The sequence below is a fragment of the Culex quinquefasciatus genome, chromosome 2, assembly GCF_015732765.1.
Source record: "Culex quinquefasciatus strain JHB chromosome 2, VPISU_Cqui_1.0_pri_paternal, whole genome shotgun sequence".
NCBI lineage: Eukaryota > Metazoa > Arthropoda > Insecta > Diptera > Culicidae > Culex > Culex quinquefasciatus.
In genome coordinates this window covers 198,110,246-198,125,975 of record NC_051862.1, presented here as the reverse complement: position 1 = coordinate 198,125,975, position 15,730 = coordinate 198,110,246, and the positions used below count along the sequence as shown (strand labels likewise).

The 15,730-nt window shown below is 37.9% G+C and overlaps 2 protein-coding genes across 3 annotated transcripts in view; one reads left to right on the top strand and one right to left on the bottom strand.

Moving 5' to 3' along the window:
• Window positions 1-1,884: 1,884 nt before the first annotated feature.
• Window positions 1,885-2,974, bottom strand: LOC6046626 (apolipoprotein D). Its single transcript, XM_001863762.2, has 3 exons — window positions 2,577-2,974; window positions 2,331-2,518; window positions 1,885-2,270 (listed from the first exon to the last, which is right to left on the bottom strand). Exons 1-3 carry the CDS (start codon window positions 2,834-2,836, stop codon window positions 1,936-1,938), a joined length of 783 nt encoding a protein of 260 aa, XP_001863797.1. The 5' UTR covers window positions 2,837-2,974; the 3' UTR covers window positions 1,885-1,935.
• A 4,739-nt stretch (window positions 2,975-7,713) lies between these two features.
• The window catches only part of LOC6046627 (P protein), a 38,849-nt gene continuing 30,832 nt past the window's right edge, over window positions 7,714-15,730 (top strand). For both annotated transcript variants that reach the window (XM_038253769.1, XM_038253768.1), the window contains exon 1: window positions 7,714-8,279. The gene's annotated coding sequence lies outside the window, so the exon portion shown is untranslated. The remainder of the gene's footprint in view (window positions 8,280-15,730) is intronic.

The window sequence follows — 15,730 nt, the reverse complement described above, 5'->3', positions numbered from 1 at the left end:
GGATTGGTAGAAATGTCAGTTCTCCTATAAGGAAAATATAGCAGAAAATAGCTTAAACTGCTCGAACGGAATTGTTCCATCCGAAATTAAAATTATCGGTGTAAATAACCGACTTAAGTTGAGTATATTACACTGGGACAGCCATTTTTCGAGAACTTAATCAATGCAATTTTTTTTGTTGATCTGTATCTTTTCGAAACTACTTGAAAATTTCAAAATATTGTGCAAAAATATTGTTTAAATGGCTGTTTAAATTGGCCCCATATGACGGTAGTATTTTCCATTTATTAGCTTGTTATTAAAAAATGAGCAATTATGCGTGATATTAAGATTGTTGACATCGACTAGGTCATTTTGAACATTAAAAAGCAAAAAACAAAATTATTTTTTATTAATGAAGCTAATCGATTTAGTCAATTATGGAATGCAGTTTTAGTAAAGTGTAAAATAGAGCAACTTTAGCGACCAACAATGCAGTGCATTCTCAATGTATGGGGAAGCTAATCTAGAAATCCCCCAAAATCACGTGCAATCTTCTTTTTTATAATTTCGCCCAAATTCTCCATACAAAATTAAGATAAATGCAATCGGCATTTTGGAAGGAAACGTTCGAATTGCCCGTGATCTCGGAGACACTCTAGTTTGTGCAACCCCATGAATGGAGATGGTGCATTAAAGTGGTTCAAATTTGACTATTCGCCGACATTTATAGAGATTAATTGTAAGGGTGTTCTGAAGCTAAATATAAGCTCAATTGGACGACACCTAGAGCATTCAAAGCGAGGTAAATATTTCAAAAAATTCTGTGCTGGAAAAATCACTTCAGGATCAGTACACCCAAACAATTTCAAATTTGAACCACTCTATTAAGCATACACATAAATATAAAACACAGCATAAAATATACCTGATAATCTTCAACATTTGTTCAAAAGTGTCCGACGAGCCGATCTGCACAAACTTCCGGAAACTTGCACTTTCCCCACCAACTTATTATTTTCGTAGATTTTTCCAGGTTGGTTATTTCACTTTATTATTTTTCACTAATAGCTCGTATAAATCAATCACAGCCCAGGTGTTCAAATCGATCTGCACGCTTGCACTGTATGTTAGTCGCTCGGTTCGCGTCCTAAATTGGAACAAAAAAGCTTCCAAATTATGTTCGTAACACCACCACAAAAGACGCTCGGGGCACGAGTTTCGCGAACGTGACACGTAACACCAACTGATGAATGAATGATTGACCGGTGTGATGGTTGATGTTCGACCTGTTCGTTTGACTGCTCGGTGGCAAATGATGATCTGCATCGGCAGATTGGATTTTCGGCTTCGGTGCCGATGGTGATTGCTTACCGTCTGGTAAGATGATCTTCACCTCTTCTTCAACCGGGGGGGAAACCCAAATGAGAGTGGGCCTCAGCATTAATTTCCTATCGTACAAAAGGAAAGACCGTGGCGGAAAGAAAGCATCAAAGTGGGGTTATGTTACACTCTCGGGGTGGGCAACTGTTGGGGTAGGTTAATATTGAAAGCATTTAAAAATAACTTGAACATACACAGTAACAGCTTTAAACATCTTGGGTACAATTTAAGCCAGCATTTAAAATAAATATTAATAATTAAAACCAATTAATTATTTCATACAAGGTTTGATGTACCACGAAGAGTAGACGTGTTAATTGAAAGGAATGAAGAGTCAGATTTCTTACAGATAACATTACATCTCTACTTCCTTCCCGTATCAATATCATGTTTAATACATGTTTCCTTAGCATAAGATGAAGTAATTGATGGAAGATATCACCAACTTTCAAGCATTTTTTCAGTACCTTTTCATACAGCTGTTCATAGCTGTTGACTCAACAGTGTTGATAAATATTTTTTATTTCATGAAAATTCACTTTATTTCAACCACCTTGATTCCAAAAAAAATCTTCAATCACTCTCTTCCACCACCGGATCAACCTCGACGTCTATCTCGGGCATCACGACGAACTCATTCCTCAGCTGCACCAGCTCATCTTCCGTCTTCAGCACCGAGTCCTCGTCTTCGTCCTCCCCCTTCAAACCGGGCACACTTTGACGCCGCGAGCCCGTGGACGATTCCGTCGGATCGTACGCCGGCTCTGGCGGCGCCCGAATGACGCAATCCTCCTGGATGGTCTTCACGAAGAAGCTGCGGTTGATGCGGAACTTGTCCAGCACTCCGTACGCCCGCTGCATCACCGGTCCGGGCGGCAGTCGCTCTCGGGCCAGAACCCAGGTGGAAGCTGTTGAGATGATAAGGATATCGTTAAGAGTTGGCTGGTGGTTTACTTTGAAGGTCTTACCCGTGTGGCCGACTGGTCCGATCGAGCTACAAGAGTAGATTACCGCGAAGGAGTCGTAGTCCGTGTCCAGAACCATGAATGTCGCGTTGTAGTTATACGGGAAGGACTGGTACTGAATCGTGTACCTGCCATCCTTGGTTCTGCCTTGGGCTTCCATCACTCCAGAGATGACGCGCTGCACGTTGTTGCTGAAGGTAGAAGAACAATGATCAACGATCTTCACAAGCTTCACGCGCGATCACTCACAATCGATTGGTCAAAGCATTACGCACGTAGATCTTCCCGTCGGGTTGCAGTTCGTAGGTCGCCGAAACGCACTTGGTAGCGACCTCGCTAACGGTGAAATAACGCTCAACTTCGTACCAAGTTCCCAGGAATCGCGTTCGATTAAACCTCAGAATTGGAGTGTAATCTGGACATCCACCGAAGCCTGGTATTTGGCAGTTCACGACACTCAGCACCGTCAGCCCCACAAAAAAGATCAAGATCCTACACTTGAGATCCATCGTCACTGAACTTAACCTCGACAAAAGCCACTCCAGCTGTCCCGCTGATCCTATCCGTTCCAAGAACTGTCGTCAAATAGCTAGATCTGCGTCATAAACGGGCACTTTTATAGGCCAATTCCCTGTGGTTAAGGCTGGGAAGAAAGGTGAAATTCCGCGTCGCGCCGTGTGACCAAGCCACGGGAAGTTTATTATACAAATAGCGGTAATTTCACCTCGAAGAACGGTCACCCGATGCCTTTGAAGAGTTTCCTGCTTAGTAAACCTATGGGCTGAATATGGGTGAGACCTTTTAAGGTTTGTTCTTTGTTTTGGCATGTAAAATCCGAGCTTGGTTTGTGTCACTGCAATGTTAAGTAAACCTGTTGGTGGGTGTCCTCACTGAAATAATTTTTAAAAAAGGTTTTTTGTATGGACACCTGCGAACAGCTTCATCTAACATTCCAGAGACTCAAATTATGTAAGAATTAACTTTAAACATGTTTCAAAAATTTTAAAATGCTAAAAAGCCTCGTCTGTACTCAGAGTGCGGGAGTGGCCCCTTTTGCCGGGTTGCAAAAGATCGTCTTCACTCTTATCGCGAAGAGAGGTCCCGACGACGTGTTCTGGATGTAAACGAAGTTGCGGTGCGAGCCCTGCAAACATAAGTAGCTCCGCTCAGCTGTTCGTCGTGATCGTGCTTTCTTGTCACTCGTGGATTTAGGGCTGAATTGAGTTAAGAACGCTATTTTGTGCTGCCCTCATACCTCCATCTTTTGAACTTCACAGATCCAAAAAAGAAATTCAATCCTAAGATATTCAATAAAAATCGAAAAAAACTCCGTGCATTGTTGTCACTCTTCATATAAAACAAGTTTCAATCTTGTTGTGCTATCTTGACACACCTACTTTAAGTGCGACAACTGGCCAAAAGGATTTCAGGTCAGATCGTGTTTGACACACGTACATGCCCGACTACTGTACACATTTAAATTATAACTCGGGACTCCTGCAACCAAATTCAACCAATATTCGGGACAATGCACAGATTAATTAACCAAACAAAACGTGTTTGTTATTGTTAACATTGCGTGTTCTATTTTATGTTTATTCAAGGGCAAACATTAGAACGCGTTTTAACGTCAAAAAGCAACGTGCGACAAGATAGCACGATCACGTCGTGTTGATCTTTTGTCGCACCCACCACGCCACGCTTATGATCGATTATGCTCATCAACCGGTTGTGGAAGGCGCCGCCGCGAGGTGGTTTGTGGAAAAGGTGCGTTGCCCTCGTTTGGAGTGCGCCGGCAGGTTTCGCGCCCGACGCCCAGGTTGAGTTGTGACGCAAAGCGAGAAAGAGAAATTGGGAGTGGTTTGTTTGTAAACATGTTCTTTGAGTGTTACCGGCTTTTGAAGGGAGAGCTGGTTTGTTTGTTTCTCATTCTGAAGTTGGGTTTGTCAGAGTTGAATGGATTTACAAACATTTTATTTATAAATGGGCTTGATTGTTGCTTCACAAGTTCTAAAAATATTTTTAAATATTTTAAATGATCTTTTATTATTGTTTTATTAGTTTGTTTTAACTTGAACTAGGTTATTTTCTTTTATCATACGAGCAATTCTCCTGCCGGAGGAAAGGCTATAAAAACACTCGAAAACTGAACTTCTCAATTTGACCTCCTAGACCCACCTTCATGTATACCTATCGACTCAGAATCAAATTCTGAGCAAATGTATGTGTGTGTGATGGGATGTTGATCAAAAAATTGTCACTCTATTATCTAGACATTGGCTGAACCGAATTTGTCCGTTTTGGCGTCATTCGATCCGTCTTGGGGTCCCATAAGTCGCTATTAAAAATTATGCAGTTTAGTCAAGTACTTCAAAAGTAATGCTTAAAAACGATCGTAACAAAAGTCCGGGAGATTGTAAAAAGGGTGGTTTTTGTAAGAAAACCCGTCATGTTATACAAAGGTATTTAAAAGACCTTTCCAACGCAACCAATACATTGACGATCTCAGAACCCTGCGCGAACAAATATTTGACATCTGCTTGAAGTGAAAGGAGAATCAAGATATTTTTTAAGTGGACTTTTCATGGTTCCACGGAACTGGACATTGATGATGGACATTTTCATTGGACTGGACACAACCCGTATTGGTCTGTATTCCCCCGGAGATGTTCCGTTGAGCGGACATTGGCGGCACCGTATGAATATGAGCAATATTGGTATCAAACTTCACGATTTTAAAAATCACATGTGAATATTACGAAAATGGACATTGTGAGTGGACTGGCGCGAATCCGAATTGGTCCGGGTTCCCCCGGACATGTTCCGTTGGAAGGACATTGGCCGCACCGTATGAATATGGGCAATATTGGTGTCAAATTTCACGATTTTCAATATCAAATATGGAAATTACGAAAATTGACATTTGAAACGGACTGGCCACAACCCGTAGGGACATTGAAGGAATTTGTTTTTGGAGTTAATTTAAATTGTGGATTGTGGATGACTGTAGAAAAAATCAATGGGGTTTTTCTGTTTAACTTCAATCTTTGTTATTTATTTATTGGTGCCGATAATGTCCCTTCAACGAAACATACCCCGAGGAACTCGGACTAATGCAGTTTATGACGAAAAAACTTTATATGTTCATTTTCGTAATTTCGATAGGTGATTTTGAAAAACCGTGAAGTTTGACACCAACATATTCATATGATACCGCCATATCCCTCTAATGAAACTTCCCCCGGGGAACTACCTGGGTTGTGGCCAGTCCACTAAATATGTCCATTGTAGTAATTTTCATGTGATTTTGAAAATTGTGAAGTTTGACATCAATATTGCCCATATTCATACGGTGCGGCCAATGTCCTTCCAACGGAACATCCCTCGGGGAACCTGGAACCATCCGGGCTATGGCCAGTTCGTTGAAAATGCCCATTTTCGCAATTTTTACATGTGATGTTGAAAATCGTGAAGTTTGACACCAATAATGCCCATATCCATACGGTGCCGCCAATGTCCCTCCAACGGAACATCCCCAGGGTAACCCGGACCAATCCAGGTTGCGGCCAATCCAGTTTTTTTTTCGGAAATAATTACTTCTGGCTTTGAAGATTTTGGCAAATTGGTCATGCCAATAAATTAGAACAAATTTTATTTCGAAACGTCAAAATAAGCTGATACTCACCCCCGGTGGGTTTGGCAGTGACCATATTACTAACCCGTTTTATCAACGACCGGTATGGGAAGGGTGACTAAACTAAAATAATAGCGCTGTGGGTGAACAAAATAGTCACTCAGTTATGTGCGCACCGGTGGAGATGCTCTAAGCAAGCAAAATCTAAGTATAGAAATATGTACAGTCCAGACTCGATTATCCGAAGGCCACAGAAAAAAATCATTTAGGATATTCAAATCTTCAGATATTCGAGTCACGAAAAAATATATTTTTTCTTTGTAATATTTTTGATAGTCGAGCTTAAGTATGACCCCTAACTACGCTGATTCAGAATTTTCAAATTCAAGATGGTGGCTAAAATGGCGGTGATGAAATATTGAAAAAAAAAATGGATTTTGATATTTAATAGGCGATCAACAACAGTCCAGACTCGATTATCTCGATTATCTGAAGTTTCAATTATCCGAAGTTTGATTATCCGAAGGTTTGTAAAGGTCTTCGGATAATCTTAAAAATAATAAAATGATTTTTTTCAATATTTCGTCACCAACATATTAGCCGCTGTATTCAAATTTGAAAAAAACGTTTTTTGTGTACTCATTGAATTAAAATTAGAAATAAAGTTAATTTATCTAAACTTAAAAATCTTTCGAAAAATTTATGTATATCATCAAGTCGTATTATTAATTTTGAACTCAAAAAAATTGTACAATGTTTTTGATGGTTATCGTCTAGGGTGAATCGGAACTACAGTCTGTAAAGGGACAGCCGGTTTTAGAGCACTTGAAAGCTTAAAATTTGTAATCGATCTGTTAATCTTGTTTAACTGTGTCTGTTCTATCCGAAACCTATAAAAAATATCCAAATATTGTATAGTAACAGACTAAAACAGCTGCCCCAATTCGCCTCATGAGTCCTGATTGGCCCAGATGATGGTAATTATTTGTTTTCAACATCGCATTAGTTTACGAAAATATACAGTTGTGCATTTTTTTGCGGTAAATAGTCTAAGAAAAAGATTAGTTACGATAGGCACTTCTTATGTTTGAAAATTGGGTATGGAAACTCAATAGAAACCTGGTAATTCAACATTCAATGCAGACTAAATTAAACGTTAAATACTTGCGCTCTCGCTACCGACGATAGCTTCGCCATCTATCAGCAAAAGCTCACATTGAAAGCTTCACCGCCACCCAACGACGACGAAAGCTTTTCGTTTCTTTTCCCCCCATTTTCGCCACAAACATTCAAAACAAAACGCTCCCCCCACAAATACAGCCACGTTTGCTCCGATGCCGATACGAGGGGGTGTTGTTTGATCTGTTTCACCATAGAAACCGGCTCGATGAGTGGTTGATTTCGTGTCACTCACTAAAATTTCCACGAGTTCCAGCTTGCACGACGCCCGAAGGCAACTTTCACTGTTGTTGTGGTTGTTTTGGTGGAGACGCATGGTGTGTTACGGGGGACACTCATACACACGCATGACTGTTGCTTCGTCCTGTAGGGTTCTCACTCACGGAGAGTGGCCTTTCCAGGTTTTGTTGGTCGGATTTGCTGACACACGCGTCCCGGCAATTTGCGGCGGCAACTGGTGCCCTGCGGGGTGGAGGGGAGTTTGGGGGACAAAATGTGCCATTATCTCCATGTCCACGAAGCTTGACGTTCCAACGACAGCAGCTCAGTAGTTTTTTTTGTTGGTATTCGTGTGCGGCTCCAATTTTGGGCTCCAACTTGGGTTGGTGCGTGTGCGACGACTGTGTCTGTGAGTGAGAAGGGGGAACCCTTGTTGGGGGACACATCCAGCACATTTTTGGGGTGGATTCTTCTTTCGGTCTGGTCTGGAAGCTTGGTTCGTGCACTTGTCAGTCTACTTCCAGTTATTGTCTTGGACGGGAGTGAGTCATTGGCGGTTGTGGTCGGATTGACAGCAGGTTGGACGGTTGAGAGAAGTGGAAGGAAGAGCAAGTCCTGCAGGATTTATTTTACGCCAGATTAGAGGCCTACCGTTTTTTACCCCAACAAGAAGTGAAAGGAAAAGCGACGACGACTGAATTCACGTGGAAACATTGGGGATTTTTTCTTTTTCGCGTGTCTGTGTGTGTGAGTGTAGAAGTTTTATTATTGTGCGATGAAAACAGAGATTTAAGTGTTTTGAAAAGTAGCTGCAGTCAGTGAGTGAGCGAGCGCAGGAAAAACTTTTTCCTTTTTTGTACAATTTTTGAAGGTGAACTTAAGCGGTGAAGAATTCGAAACAAACGGAAGGACTAGTCAAGGTAATTGTTTTGACGAAGGATTTGCGTTACCACGGAAGCCTTCAATTATGTTGTAAATTGTGCGGAACCGAAAGGAAGCAAAAACGCATAATTTATTCCGCGAAGGAGGGATTAATAATCATGGAAAAATGTGTGTTTGCATTTTGATTTAATTTCAAACATTTTAACAATCTAGTAAATCTAGTTTATTTAATAAATCTGTTCGATTGGCAGAGTTTTCAATGTTTATATAAACGAGCTCACATCATTCAGACCAGACCCATAGTTTAACCATTCTCTTGATATGCGGTGTCCCATTAGAGATAAAAATTGTAAGAATAATAAAATTCATAGGGAATTACCCTGCCTATTGATATCTTCAATTCTTTAAATAATCCAATCTTCAAAATGAATTATTCTTTTACTTTCAAATTTTCAAATCATTAAATCTCCAAATCTTCAAATCTTCAAATCTTCAAATCTTCAAATCTTCAAATCTTCAAATCTTCAAATCTTTAAATCTTCAAATCTTCAAATCTTCAAATCTTCAAATCTTCAAATCTACAAATCTTCAAATCTTCAAATCTTCAAATCTTCAAATCTTCAAATCTTCAAATCTTCAAATCTTCAAATCTTCAAATCTTCAAATCTTCAAATCTTCAAATCTTCAAATCTTCAAATCTTAAAATATTCAAATCTTCAAATCTTCAAATCTTCAAATCTTCAAATCTTCAAATCTTCAAATCTTCAAATCTTCAAATCTTCAAATCTTAAATCTTCAAATCTTCAAATCTTCAAATCTTCAAATCTTCAAATCTTCAAATCTTCAAATCTTCAAATCTTCAAATCTTCAAATCTTCAAATCTTCAAATCTTCAAATCTTCAAATCTTCAAATCTTCAAATCTTCAAATCTTCAAATCTTCAAATCTTCAAATCTTCAAATCTTCAAATCTTCAAATCTTCAAATCTTCAAATCTTCAAATCTTCAAATCTTCAAATCTTCAAATCTTTAAATCTTCAAATCTTCAAATCTTCAAATTTTCAAATCTTCAAATCTTCAAATCTTTAAATCTTCAAATCTTCAAATCTTCAAATCTTCAAATCTTCAAATCTTCAAATCTTCAAATCTTCAAATCTTCAAATCTTCAAATCTTCAAATCTTCGGGTTTGTAAGTCTTTGAATCTTGAAATCAATCAATCTTGAAGTCTTCAAATCTTTAAAACAGGGGTGCCCAACCTTTTGGCCTTGCGGGCCAGATCTGATTTTTCTGAAGCAGTGACGGGCCGGAACTAATATTTGATAAAAGTTGATAAAGTAAACACATTTTTTTTTAATTTTTGATGATTGGGTTCTTTTAAAGTAAATAAATAAAAGATGTATTGTTGCAAATAAGAATCATATATCTTGATTTTAGGAATGAAAAACAAAAATAACTTTCAAAAATGTGTTTATTTGACTTATTTTAATTTTTGTTTGTTAGAAATTGTATAGTTATTGTTTTTGACGATTGTAACTAAATACCTTGATATAATTTTAATATGAAAAAAAAAACATTCAAATTTCAATGCTCGTTGCAATTTTTTTTAGTTTGATTTCCTCAACACTTCAATAGAAAAAAAAATCTATGAGACATGATTCAAATTATTCAAACGAAATTTGGATTCGAATATCCTTTACAAAAAACTTTTTACGTTGTTGTGCACCTTTATTAAAATATTTTAAAATTGTTGTAAAAACACACAAAATTTAAAAAGTGTAAAAAATATATATTAAATCATTTTCAATTCGTTATTTTCAAAATTCAAAGTTTATGAAAATATGTATTTTGCTCCAAAATTTCTTGATTCATTTTGAGACATTTTTGAAAATTTTCAAAGTATTTGAAGCGATCTTTTATCAGTATGAATAATTTGCTTTTTTAAGCTTAAAAAACACTTTATCACTGAAAAGTTGTTCTGGAAAAAAACATTAGTTTTTGTTTACCTGTTTCTTTAAAAAATAGAAAAAAACATCAGTTTGAAGTTAAAAATGGAGAAATTTAAATTTAGTGTCTTTTTGTACATTTTTAGAAAATAATCCAAGCTTTTTCATACATTTCACAATTTTAAATGTATAATTTTGTTTTCTTGCATCATTTTTCAGTTTAAAAATATCAATATAGAAATTATAAGAATTAAACTCAAATATGAAGAATGTTATTACAATATGTTAAAATTTGGTTTAAAGCTTATTTTTTAAATTCAGACAATCAATTTATTTATTTAATATTTCATGAACAGCCTTAAGGGCCGGGCCTTGATGGGTCTCGTGGCGCAGGGGTAGCGGCTTCGGCTGCCGATCCCGATGATGCTATGAGACGCGGGTTCGATTCCCGCCTTATCCACTGAGCTTCTATCGGATGGTGAAGTAAAACGTCGGTCCCGGTTTCTCCTGTCTCGTCAGAGGCGCTGGAGCAGAAATCCCACGTTAGAAGAAGGCCATGCCCCGGGGGGCGTAGTGCCAATAGTTTCGTTTCCTTAAGGGCCGGTCATACAACTATTTCGAAAAGCCGTCGCGGGCCGGATGAAATGGCTTCATGAGCCGGATCTGGCCCGCGGGCCGGACGTTGGGCAGGCCTGCTTTAAAACTCTAAATCCCTAAGTTTTGTAATCTCTAAATTTTGGAATCTTTGAATCTTTTAATCTTAAAATCTTCAAATTATTAAATCTTGGGTATAAACATTATTTGATATTATTTAAACGATTTCAAAACTTATAGAACCACAAATTACTTGATTTATGTTAGGAGGAATGTTACCATAAAAAATGCAAAAAATAAATGAATATTTTTTTTCATTTTTTACTTTATTTGCAATCTTTGGCCTACATAATCAAAATTTGTAAAAGGCTATTACTTTAAATGCCCAACTTAATTGAAGGGTTAAAAAAAGTAATTTTATATAAAATAAATAGTTTTCAATCGATTTTGTATACTTTTTCTATTCTTTTAAAGCTATGTATATTTTTTTGCCTCTTGATATATGGGAATAAATGTTTAAGGGGAGAGACAAAATATTTAAATAAAATTTGCATTTGTTTTAATACTTATCGGTATTCTGATCCAATCTTTTTTTTCGGAATAAATATCAACTTATTTGCTAAGCCCTCTTTATTTTTCAACACAGCATGATAATTTCTTTTGAAACAGCTAATTATTTTTGAAACAGCTTAAACCTTTTGTTTCAACTTATTATTTACAAATCAAATTTACAGCTATTGCTTGTCCAAATGGTATGATAGGGGGAATATATCCTTTCTAATCAAACACCTATCTTCGTCATATGGAGAGTTTGATGCTCGATTAAGGCTCCAAAAATACTATTTAGGCTGTAAACTTACCAACAACAGCACCGCCTCGAGTAAGCACGCAAATGTATGCCACTTACTGGCGGAGAAGATCAAATTTAATGCACTTTTGATCATAATTTCTATTTTGCGAGACCATTTCTCATCATTTTGGTGGCACACACATCCACACGCAAGATCAGAGGTTAACTGCTTAACGAAAGTCGCCATCAATAACTTTTCACTTGCGCTAACGATTTCAAAGCGCTTAAGATATAAAATTGCTTCCAATTACCGGCTACATGCTCTTTTGACCGTTACTTAGTCACTCACTTGAAAAATAATCCCGAAACATGTAAATAATTAGCAAGCGCCATCAAAAAAACAAACACGCTAAGTCTTTTGACGTTTCAATTTTGACCATCCATTCTAATCGAAGGCTGAAGAAAACCGAGCGAGAAGCGAAGGCAAATAAAGAACAAAGGGTGGCCACCAACTCCACCAGCAGCGCTTGTGGTGTTGCCAGGAAACTTTCTCTATAAATGCTACTTTTCGTGAGTGTTCACTCAAAATTTCAGCAATTTTGGCAGCACGAAGCATACTCAAACGAGCGTTGGAAGAAAAAAAGAACTAAGCTGAAAATACAAAAACGGTCGTGGCCCAATGCACACGACTGATTAGAATGCGTTTTTGAAATATTTTTTTAAAATGCTTGCAAAAGGAATAGCATAACTTTTAATAAAAGTCAAAATAAACAGAAATGTTCACAAAAAGTTGCTCTACTCGTTGGTGTACTTGGTTTTACTGAATTTCAAGGAACACTCCAGATTATCCAGCATCATTCAAACAAGACCGCTTATTAGGCTTAAAATGGGTTTATTTCCCCTATTTATTACAAAAAGGGAAAATATCAGTTAAATTCACATTTTTAAATAACTAAACATAATTTTAATACATGAAATTTGCTGACATTATTATTATATTTTTGAAAAATAATGATTGTTCAACAACAAAACAGCTTAGCTTACAGATATCAGACATTCGTTAAATTAAGATTATTTAACGGAGACGCATGGTGCTTTGTGTTCTATTATTTGATGAAAATTGGCAACAACTTTTTATTGCATACAAAATAAGTATATCAATGTTGCTTAGGCTTCATCCATAAAGTACGTCACGCTAAAATCAGCCAAAATTTACCCCTCCCTCCCCCCCCCCCCTTTGTCACGCTTTCCCTATACTTATAACACGCAATGTCACACTTTCTCAGAACCCCCTCCCCTAGAGCGTGACATACTTTATGGATGATGCCTTATGTGAATGAAATGGTCCTACCAGCCACACAATTATACGATTGAAATGTGATTGTTTTCAAATCACGACGTGTAATTTCTTCAAATGTGCCAAATTCAATCTTCTTTCACGATTCCATTTCCCAAAATCAATCCAATATCTGGCAAAACAGACATTTCAAATATCTTGTCACTCCTACCCACACATTCTCTGTACAGACAATTATTCCAGCTTGATGGACACAAATTTACTGCCATACTGAGGATGCAAGGTTTTTTTTTCTCAATTTCCAGGAACGCTTCAGTTCTTAAGCTCGCTCAGACGGTTGTGAATTTCAGTGCTTGAGACAGCACCGAGAAGTAGTACTTGTTGAAGAGATTTCAACATCAAGAAGCGCGGGCATAATTTCACATCGAAAGATTCAGCTCAATGATCTGAACGCAATTCAATTTGTATCAAAAGTTGTCATTGAATTATTCATGGTTTTGAATGATTTAAAATTTGGTGCTTGAACATTTTCTACAAGTATGCTTTGAAATCATTCAACAGAGCAAACATCATAAACCGAGCGTACTTTTTTCTAGGAAATTTCGATGTTAGATCAATAGAGTGAATCCTCACAAGTGAGGAATATGGCATACATGTTCCATTTCTCAGGGTTACGGGTCGCTTGGAAAGCGTTTTCTCTACCCTTGCAGGTCGAAGATAATCCCACTGGATTGACTGACTGGCGCGCGCGAGAAGCTTGCGTTTTCTTTCACTACACACAGGTTCTTGAAGCAATTAGGTGGCCCTACTCCACAGCTAGCGAGGAGGATTATCGGAGGATTTCCTTCGTTTTTCTGCCGCTGTAATCCATCAACAGTGACTTTAGCACTTTTCTTTCCATGATGACACTGAAGAGTCGTCAATGTCAACGTCATTGACTTTGAACAAAATTTATCTTAATTTTTTTAGAAAAGGATGATTTGAAATATAATTTTAAAGTTGTAGTATATTTGATTGCGTTTCCATTTCCATGAAATATGGATTAAACGATCTTGAATTACTTTGATTTTTGATGTTCAAAACAAAGTTAAGCACCCATCAACCACCATATCAATTCGTCAGCTCAATCTACCACTCTGGCTGTAATGGATTACACCACTCTACCTCGTAGCTTATCGTATACAGTGTAGCACCCTCGAGATCTTTTCACTTCAACCGCCACCGCACCATCAGAACATCACCACCACCAACCGAGGTGACCTGATTTTACTCCTTTTTTCACCACACCACTTTAGGCGCGATAAGGATAAGCACGTGGGGACAAACAAAAACATACAAACTGAAAGGCTAGTTGCTCCCAAGTGATACATGGCTTGGAGAGGAAGTAGAGTAAAGGAAGAGGCAGTACCCTCACGAGTCCTTGTTTGAAAAACTGATCATAATGAACCTGAATGACTAAAAATCGAGAAACAAAACAGAACAAACTTGAAGTCGTGAAGATATTGTCTGGAAGTTAAACAAGAAAATCGGGACACCAAAACCACTACATCAAGAACACTAGCCTGAAGCATTCTCCATTCAGCTCGGTCGATTTCGGATAACCGCCCCCGGGGGACACAAAAACAAGACACGCTTCTGGCAGATAGTAGTGCGGAACGAAGGATAACAAGGGAAGCACTATCACATACACTCACCCACAAACTCACACAGAAAAGCTCATTCAGAATCTAAAAATAGTTCGGAAAGGAAGCCAATCCCCCGCCACGACGAGTGGGGTTGTCTAATTGAGGGGATAATCTGGTAGGCAAAGTTGAACAGGGTCAGACAATGGGAACATAATACGGCAGCTTACCCTAATAAAAGCAAACTAAGAGGGAAGCAGGGTCCTGTTCCTTCATAAACATCAATGTAATTGTCATTGGCCTACCACCCGCCCGCGCAGCTGGTGGGACGTTTGTACAATAAGCGGATCCCCACCAAGATGGAAACCTTTCTGTTGTTGTTGCTGCTGCTGGTTTGGAAAATGGGAAAAATGCCGTGGACATTTCCAGCGGTGACCGTTTCCGGTAATTGAATCCTGGGGGAGCTGGCATTACTTAGAAACCCTTTTCTATCGCATTTAACCCTTTGCCGCCATTTTTTCGCTAAAATTATTATTTTTCGTATTTCATAATTGACTTTTCAAATTATTCAAGCGTTTTTCTCTTTCACAAAGCGAAAAAAACACTGCAAACCATTCAAAACATAAAAAAACTGAAAAAATATTTTCAAAATTTTAGGATTTTTTAAGGCTAAAAAGTCTTTTGAAACATTTGCAGGATTTTAAAATTTTGAAAATATTTCTATCAAACAAGCCTAACCCGAAAAACTTCGTCTTTTCCTTTTTTCGTTTGTTGACGTTTATAGCTGTTTTCTTTATTCAGCCTCCTTTGATCAAAATTTGATTATACGTAACTTTTCCCATACAATCGGCAGATTTTCCGGAATCGGTTCCGGAGTAGCCAACGTTGCCACTTTTTGGCGTAAGAACCTTCCTTGGACTTATATGAACCCAACGCAACAAAGAGCACCTCGATCCGAAGCTCCGTATTGAACTGATTCGCGTTCGAACAAAACCGTCGAATTTTTTTATATATATATATAAGATACCGGGCAATTTCATAAATGTTTCGTTTTCATCACTGTAAATCCGACAAATGGTTGCCGAGTTATCTCCTTTTGAAAAATGTTTGCTTGGATGACACTTGGATGATTTTTTAAACTTTTAGATATTTTTCAAGCCTGTATTTCAGCAACCTATATTTCAGCAATGACCGAGCCACGTAGCTCAGTGGTAACGCTTCCGCCTCGTAAGCGGTTCAAATCT

Coding starts and splice junctions, on each gene's coding strand:
- LOC6046626 (XM_001863762.2), bottom strand. CDS start 2,836: ATGGATCTCAAGTGTAGGATCTTGATCTTTTTTGTGGGGCTGACGGTG. Junction 2,519..2,576: donor AATGCTTTGACCAATCGATT/GTGAGTGATCGC, acceptor TTCTACCTTCAG/CAACAACGTGCAGCGCGTCA. Junction 2,271..2,330: donor CGGACCAGTCGGCCACACGG/GTAAGACCTTCA, acceptor TCATCTCAACAG/CTTCCACCTGGGTTCTGGCC.